The sequence below is a fragment of the Lottia gigantea genome (assembly GCF_000327385.1).
Source record: "Lottia gigantea unplaced genomic scaffold LOTGIsca_83, whole genome shotgun sequence".
NCBI lineage: Eukaryota > Metazoa > Mollusca > Gastropoda > Lottiidae > Lottia > Lottia gigantea.
In genome coordinates, this window is record NW_008710756.1 from 501,877 (window position 1) to 510,780 (window position 8,904).

Consider the following 8,904-nt stretch of genomic DNA (forward strand, 5'->3'; position numbering starts at 1 on the left):
ATTGATAGAGCAGTGTTCACAATATACTTTCAGCAACTCCTATCAACATAAATGGGCTCAGAACACTGAGTATAAATATTAGATACATAAAGATAAGCTCTTATCAGCCTTTGAAATTTATGTGATATCTTCACTTTAAACCAGTTTCTAATAATAAACTATCCAACAACAATTCAGCTTTTGAAGTAATGTAGGGTTGATGAATCCATGAAGCAGAGTAAAACATCAGCATTTTACGATTTGACGCATGTGCCACATTTTCTATCAGACATTTCTTTAATTTTAGTTCCTCTTGGTACATGCCATGAAGTTCACTAATACATTCCACTGAAAGAGAGAAAAGATACATATAGCGCTCTTGTAATCCAATCTTATTAAAACTACATTGGAGACTGGAAAGAAACTGTAAACTAATTTTTATTAGATTGTCTCCCTTGTGTCTATGGGTTTTCAATGTTGCACAAAGAGCTTAGCATAGTTAGTCTGCATAGCACAAAAGTGGTATGAGCTAAGCCCTGAGGGTAATATTGAAAACACTAGTGTGGTTTGACTTCAGCTACATACTATTTCATTTCATTTCAGCTTAAAACTAACCCTGAAATATTTAAATGGGATTTGATATCAAATAATTTCTGCATTCATTTTATACCAGGTAGACTCATCTTAGAACAGCCAAATATAATTGCTCAATTGCAATTTGTGTACAAACTTTTTGGCAGAAAAAATTTTGCAGTATGATAATTAAATACATACCAAAGTCATGAAGTGTCCAAGTTTTGAAGAATATTTCACTATGACTTTCACCGTGTTGATAATCACTCAAATCAATAATACCATTTATCATTATTATAATTTTCTTTATCTTCATCACTGCTTTCTTCTACACAACAAATGCATAATAATTATATAACTTTATGGGATTTACAAAATTGTGACATTCAGTAACATGATTGGACACCATAACAACATTAGACCCTTTGTGAACATGAAGCTTGTAAAATGTATTACTACATACTGGAAACAAACCTTATAAATGTAAAATTTTTAAAGCAAATTTTATTGAGCTAGGTTCATTAGATGTTCCCTTGTGTTACATACTGGAGATATACCTTACAAATGTGATGTTTGTAAAGCAAGTTTTATTGACTAAGGTTTACTGAATGTTGATATGAGAAAACAAAGTTGAGAGAAACCTTACAAATTTAATGTCAAAACTTCAACTCATTGTATAAAATAATGAATATGCATGACAGACAAATTAAGTTTGTCAGTTCAATAAAATACTAATGAAGATATAAAGGCAATAATAACCATAGTTTGATACAATAGTAAAAGTTGTTCACATAATGGTTCTAATGAGGCTGGTAAATCATCTGATTCCTTACTCTCATCAAATCTAAAATAAAAAAAGGAAAGGGCTACAAAAAATCTTTGAAATTATTTACGTAAATGAAAAATCTATATCTCTATATTCTGCAAGAGAAATGTCAAATAGACAGTCTTCAATTTCATTCATTACTTATTTTTTGTATACATTTGTAATCTTTCTACTTTTTCAACTCCAGTCCTGTTCTAAAAAAGCATCTAGTCGTTAGGATGGGACAATAAACTGAGGCCCATGTGCTACAGGCTGTTCACGTTAAATATCCCGCGACAGTTGGAAATCGAAAAAATAGTAGGCTAATGCCGCTGTCCTGGCAAAATTTCCCTCATTGAACTCTGCAAACAGAGTTGTAAAATTTATATTGGACTGTCTTTAAAAATTCAAATTCTTATAGTCTGCTACAAAATTTACTATAAACACTAAAAAGTTTGCCTAATACTTACACTTTCTCCAGTTTGATGTTAGCTATTTGGTTAAAAAGACTTGTACCCTGTATATTCAGTTGTTTCCAGGTTAAAATAGCATTATGGACATCAGCAGCCCCATCTTTTAACTTCCTCGGCTTTCCTGTCAGGTTGCCTTTTGGAAGTTCTGCAACTAAATTAATATACATGTATTAATTGTAGCCTACTTTGCAAATTTCTAATTCTATTATTTTAAATATTTCCTCTAAATCATGAACTATGCTTCTGAATTAAAAAAAATCACTGAACGAAAATCAAACACTCTGGAAGTGGAAGACAAGGCAGTGGTTTTACTGCTAATGCATCTATTTGACACTCTTTGAATTTCTCTTGACCTCTTCCAAATACGTATAATTTCTAAATTATGTATGATTGGTACAGCCTCATTTATAAAATAAGGGGTATTTTTTGTTTGTTTGTTGTCTGTCAAATTATATCAAGAATCCAGCCTTTCAGAAAGAATCTTTAGTTGGTTCAACTTGTAACCCATCCATCACAGTCTGCAAGTAGCCAGAGAAAGTAACAATGACAGTTTTTGTGGTTACCTGGTGATTTGACAGGAGAAAACATAAATTCTTTGCCTTGCTTTATTGGTGATGACATTTTCACACGTGTGTTTGTTTACAGGATTCGAACAAATCTCAAACCTTTTCTACGGAAAGAAAATATAAGCATTGATATTGATGCGAATGATTTTTGAACACATTTGAAGCAAAATATTATGATCAATTGATAGTAGATATAGAATAGCGAAATTCAGGTAGATAATTGCAAAAACAAAATAAAAATGTTAATGTTTCAATTCCTGTTTAACATGAGATAGGAATTTTTAAGGAATTGCTTCAGACCACTGTTAACTCCCGCTGTAGTCTAAGTTGTACCATAACTGTTATGAAAGTACACAGTTCAAGGTTGTGAAATCTTTATTTTAAAACATTTATTAGAACTGACAACTGAACATATAATTCATACAAATTAAAAAAAAATACCATTGTGCACACTACTGCCTACCTGAACTTTTTGATTTGCAGTACAAATGAAAGTGTTTATCCACCAGATTCTTTTCAGTAGGCTAACCTGTGGCAGAGCCAAACCCAAAGGGGGGACAGAGGGGGCAGCCGCACCCCTTCGCAGCCCCAAAAGCAAGTCTTTCGGGCAAAAATCTCTTAATTAGGTGAGAAATGAGGGCAATTTCAGATATTTGGCCCCCCTCGGTCGTAAACCTGACTCCTCACTGAGGCTAAAACTTCAAACAGTTCCACTCTTCTCAATTCTGGCTCTGACTCTTCATGGTCTGGCCCTGGTCACGTTTGTGCCTGAACTTCAGCTTACCAGTTGATTTGTGGCAACAGAAACGTTTGATTGTTTTTATACCAATGCAACGGTGATGATATAGCCTAGAGCTGAAGGGGGCGTTTTGCTAAGACATTTATATGTCCACCCCCTCTCATTCTTAAAATGTTAAGCCTTTTATACTTATACCTTTCACTGAAGACTCAGGATACTTTTCTAGGAGGTAAGTAAAGTAGGGTTAATTGTATTTTAGTAGTAATGAAGAAGGTGACTAAATTCAAGTCCAAATAAACAAAACCTATCTAAGCCAGTGACCCAAATCGAGAAAATGATAAAGAAATAACAAGAATATTTTTTTATGTTAGGTAGAATTCTATATACAGAATCAGTATGGCATCACATGAAAAGTTAGATATTGTGGTGGTTGGGAGTTGTATTATGGATTTAATAAGGTGAGTAGGCCTATATATTGGCCTAGAAAAGACTAAAATGGTGTAATTAATTTGGTTTATGAAAGCTTCATTTTCCTGTGAGTTTCTCAAAAGAAGGCAAATATTAACTGGCATGTTCATTGGAACACCTGAAGCCACTTGACAGTAGAATAGATCTTTTATAAACATTGTTCATAAAACTCAAAATATGTATGTTATATTGGTTTATATTGTTTAATACTCATGACGTCATTTGCTTGGTTACATCGAGCAAATGGCGGATATGGGTTCCGATCTCAATCGGCGTGTGAAAGTCTGATGACCATGTCATCTTCACTCGCAATTCCAGTTGACCCAGCTGTAAATGGGTACGGATAATCCCGGAAAGATCAAGTCAGGAGGTGTGGCCAAGGGCTGGTAGAAAGGATCCTTAAATGTGAACCTTAGTTGTTATCCTTGTAAAATATAGTTGTTTTTATTTATACCAACAGTTATTCAGAAAGACAGCCCAAACCTGGTGAAACTATTAAAGGTAGTAAATTTATGACAGGTTTTGGTGGTAAAGGAGCAAATCAATGTTTTATGGCAGCTAAGTTGGGAGCAAAATGTCTTATGGTTTCTAAGGTATGCATTGACTGGCTCATCTGAATTGTGGTCTTGGCTGATCTAGTTGCATCTAATCGAGACCTGCATAGATATACTTCATTGATTATATTATGACTTATGACACAATGTATGTATGACAATGTAAATTGTTGAAACATTGTGTACGATGAAACTCAGTAGTAGTAAGTTTATACCATAAAATTGTGTTCTGTTATTTAATTTGATCACTACCCCTAAATATCACCAAACGATTCATGTATGTTCTGTTAAATCGCTCATATTTTTTTGCAACATTTATATACCTCTTGCTCTTAAACATTCAAATATTATTTCATGTCTTCTTAAATTAAGGTTGGGAAAGATGACTTTGGTAATAGTTATATAAGAAATTATCAAGAACATGGAATGAGCACAGGTAGTACCTTAGATACTACAGACTAGACTAGAATATATTATTTATCTATATAGTATTCACTTTCCAATGGTCAGATTATGTTCATAGTATTCTATGCAAGATACCTCGACTGTTGCAAATTGAAAAAGAGTAGGCTAATCCTGCTGTCCTAGCAAAATTTCTCTCATTGCACCTTGCATGGGGTACCCGTCTTCATTAGCCCACATGGTGCAGAAAAGTAGGATTTAAAACTCATTTCATTTTTTTATCCTGTTCAATAAAGATTGTGTTTGGGATAGTGAATGAAGGTGCTTCAGAAATGTCCATGGCTAGATTTATTCCTTTATACCCTACTTTGTTGGTTTTGAGACATTTTTTAAGATTCAGGAAAAGTAGTCTAGCCAAAGCATTTTTAAAAGCCCACATTCTAAGGCAAAAGTTTTTCTCAGATTTTTATAATTTAGTTTGTAGGTTTATGACCATGGTATTAAACCCTTGATACACCGTAATTGTGTTAAATGATTGATTGACATCGCCCATGACATACTGAAATATTATTAGGTAAGTTGGCGTATCTTGCTAGGCAATGAAGAAATATGTTTGTGTTTGTTACAGAATATGTTCAACAGACATCTGAAGCATCTACTGCTATAGCTGCTATTACTGTTAGTCAGGATGGTAAGTAATAATAGGATCACATATTCTTAGAATACAATAATATACAAATATCATTCAAAAAGATTTAAAAAACAATTTTCAAAATATTACAACCAAAAGATATAATACTTCCAACTGTTCATTACTGCTATTATATCAATATATTTCCTTGTAAATTGGGACTCCAACTTTAAATAATTTGTTATTAGGTAACAGTGAAGAATTTATCGTGCTTAATATGAAGATTGATTATATAAAGAATGTTATTTTCAGGTCAGAATTGTATTATAATTGTTACTGGTGCTCTAGATTTATTATCAGAATCTGATGTTCTACAAGCTGAATCTTGTATTAAAAACTGTAAAGTGATGTTATGTCAGTTAGAAATAGACCAGAATGTTTCATTGTTTGCTATGAAATTAGCTAAGAAACATGGAGGTATGGCTTCAGTTTGTATTTGTCACTGTGGTGGGCACTGCTTGTATAAGAGGTCTGGTTACCCAATCAACTGGATTTGTCCCCTTTCTTTATATTTATATGTTATATATAATATAAGCATTTAATAATATAAGGGATTTAAAAAAGGTTTTCAGGACCATTGATAGCATCAATTTGCATGATTCCAATTTTCATCAGACATATGTGGTTCCTGCAATTCCAGTAAAACTAAGTGTTTGATGACGTCACTAATTGCAAAATATGCTTTATCAAATCAGGTCCTTTGCGATTAGTGACATAATCAAACAATTGGCTTTTGTTGAATTGTTGAAAAATGAAAATTAGAATGGTGCAAATTGATGTTTTCCTGATACGCCTAAAAAAATTATAGAAAACCTTGTTACAATCCCCTTAATCTTAAAATTACCTCTTAAAATCTTCCTTAGAACAAAATGTATTGAATTTTGTTAATTGTATCATAAGAATATATTTATTTTATTTTGAGTAAGAAGAAATAGTTATGGATATGATGTTGGTTTAACATCTAACATCAACAAGAACATGACTGACAGTTGGATTATATAAATCATAATATTGCTAAATTTTTATTTCAGTAAAAACAATTTTTAATTCAGCACCAGCTCAATGTAATATAAATCCTGAATTCTTTACTGTCTGTGATATATTTTGTGCCAATGAAACAGAGGTAAAACCATTTTGTCTCTAGTTTGGAACTCTTTTCAAACAATTTTCTTCTATATCAAATTGCGCTTGATTGTCAGAAAGTACCATTAGAATGACAAGATACTTTTTTGTGTACAGATCCGTGTCATAGAAATTGTGGATCACCGGGTTAATGTTCTAGCCAAGTGTTCATGCTTTCTTTGAAACATTATGATATGTGTGTGTGGAAAATTAGTGAAACATGAATATGCAGTAGTGAAAAATGATAAAATATAAAGTAATTGTATGATACATGTATGAATGGTATAGAAACATGATTGAAACAGTATAAAGATAAATATGTAGTAGTGAAACATAATAAAATATAGAGTAATTGTATAGAAACATGATTAAAACAGTATAAAGATAAATATGCAGTAGTGAAACATGATAAAATATAGAGTAATTGTATAGAAATATGATTAAAACAGTATAACGATGAATTTGCAGTAGTGAAACATGATAAAATATAAAGTAATTGTATGATACATGTATGAATGGTATAGAAACATGATTGAAACAGTATAAAGATAAATATGCAGTAGTGAAACATGATAAAATATAGAGTAATTGTATAGAAATATGATTAAAACAGTATAAAGATAAATATGCAGTAGTGAAACATGATAAGATATAGAGTAATTGCATGATATATTTACGAACGGTGTAGAAACATGATTGAAACAATATACAGACGAATATGCAGTAGTGAAACATGATAAAATATAGAGTAATTGTATAGAAATATGATTAAAACAGTATAAAGATAAATATGCAGTAGTGAAACATGATAAGATATAGAGTAATTGCATGATATATTTACGAACGGTGTAGAAACATGATTGAAACAATATACAGACGAATATGCAGTAGTGAAACATGATAAAATATAGAGTAATTGTATAGAAATATGATTAAAACAGTATAACGATGAATTTGCAGTAGTGAAACATGATAAAATATAAAGTAATTGCATGATATATTTACGAACGGTGTAGAAACATGATTGAAACAATATACAGACGAATATGCAGTAGTGAAACATGATAAAATATAAAGTAATTGTATAAAACATAATATGAATGATATAGAAACATGATTGAAATGGTATGAAGATGAAATCCAAATATGACACAAGATATTGTCAAAATTGATAAGGAAATCCACTATTTTGCATTGTAAACAGTCTTTTTATGAAATGGGTTGTATTTTCAGGCAGAAATTCTGACAGGTTTAAGTGTAAAATCACTGGAGGAAGGTAAAATAGCTGTTAAAGCACTGTTAGATCAGGGCTGTAATACTGTTATACTAACATTAGGTGAACAAGGATCATTGTTTGCTACCAAAGATAGTCCTACTGTAGTTCATGTACCAATAACAAAAGTTAAAGCTGTGGACACAACGGTAGGTTTGGAGAAACGTGTATTACTAAATTTCACGTATGGATTGAATCCTTGAAGCATTCCCTCCTTCCAAGGCAATGACACCTATAATTGGTCAATGTTATGAGCTTTCTCACCTATACCAACTAACTAAGAAGTGGTGACATTTAAGAACGACAGATATGTTTCATGATAAAAAGCCTTTTCGAAACCAAGGCACAGTATTGTATGGTAGCTTTACAATGCAAGCACACTTGTGTTGAACACATGATGTCACCCTTAAATTGGGTTTTTCAACTTGACATTTGTTGGAGTTCACTTTGCTTCATCTTTTTCCAATCAATCTTTCAAATCCCCTTTAACATGTATTTAACATCTATTCGTCCAAATTATTATTTGAAACAAACAGAAATATATTAGCCGGTAATAGTGCCTCTCTATAGGCAGGTGTTTTCAAATCTGTTGGCAAATCTTACGCCCTTAGCCAAAGTATAATTAGACATTTCCTTGATCAAATAACTGCCAGTTTCAGATGGTAAGATTCCTGTTTGCATATTATTATTTGAATTGTTTGAATAATTTCAGGGAGCTGGAGATGCATATTTAGGTAGTTTAGCATATTATATAGCTCTAATGCCTGAATTACCATTATTAGAAGCTATTAAAAGAGCTAGTGCTATAGCAGGATTATCAGTACAGTCTCCAGGAACCCAATCAAGTTTTCCAAAACGAGAACAATTACCAAACAATTTATTTTGATCTCTTTGCTAATTTCGTGTGGTCATTCTTAAAGAATATCAAATATGGCTGGTTTGATAAAACGTAATTGATTTTTACTTAAAAGAGTACTACTTCTTAGGATGTTGTGTACAGTTGTTTTTGTTTTTTTGATTGTTCAATATATTATGATGATATTTTATTTGAGATATTCATAACCCTATTATAATTATAAATGAATATATTGAGTGTAATTATGTGAATATGTTTAAACGTACTATTTAAAACATGACTTAAATTAAATAGAACCAATCCTGGCAGTTTTGGGAACAATTAAGCTTTTTATTCTACAAATTTCCATATAAATTTGCCATTTTATCTAAATTATTATGTTTTATTAAAAAGTATAAATATG

General features: G+C 31.6%; 2 protein-coding genes across 2 annotated transcripts; one reads left to right on the forward strand and one right to left on the reverse strand.

Annotated features, from left to right (window-relative positions):
- LOTGIDRAFT_204781 (hypothetical protein) lies at positions 1-2,453 on the reverse strand (the record flags this gene model as incomplete). The annotated part of the gene is made up of 5 exons (XM_009067531.1): positions 1-327; positions 754-880; positions 1,312-1,396; positions 1,828-1,981; positions 2,394-2,453. Coding segments are annotated over 5 exons (623 nt in total), but the record flags the coding sequence as incomplete, so codon positions are not given.
- Positions 2,454-2,742: 289 nt separating this feature from the next.
- Positions 2,743-8,904, forward strand: LOTGIDRAFT_197206 (hypothetical protein). Its single transcript, XM_009067532.1, has 9 exons — positions 2,743-2,759; positions 3,507-3,593; positions 4,064-4,196; positions 4,530-4,593; positions 5,188-5,250; positions 5,503-5,667; positions 6,282-6,373; positions 7,606-7,794; positions 8,358-8,904. Exons 2-9 carry the CDS (start codon positions 3,532-3,534, stop codon positions 8,529-8,531), a joined length of 942 nt encoding a protein of 313 aa, XP_009065780.1. The 5' UTR covers positions 2,743-2,759; positions 3,507-3,531; the 3' UTR covers positions 8,532-8,904.

What these genes read in the sequence shown, in the direction of transcription:
- LOTGIDRAFT_197206 (XM_009067532.1), top strand. Translation starts at nt 3,532, where the DNA reads ATGGCATCACATGAAAAGTTAGATATTGTGGTGGTTGGGAGTTGTATT. An exon ending in TATTACTGTTAGTCAGGATG is followed by an intron (nt 5,251 to 5,502) that starts GTAAGTAATAAT and finishes TGTTATTTTCAG; the next exon opens with GTCAGAATTGTATTATAATT. An exon ending in TTAAAGCTGTGGACACAACG is followed by an intron (nt 7,795 to 8,357) that starts GTAGGTTTGGAG and finishes GAATAATTTCAG; the next exon opens with GGAGCTGGAGATGCATATTT.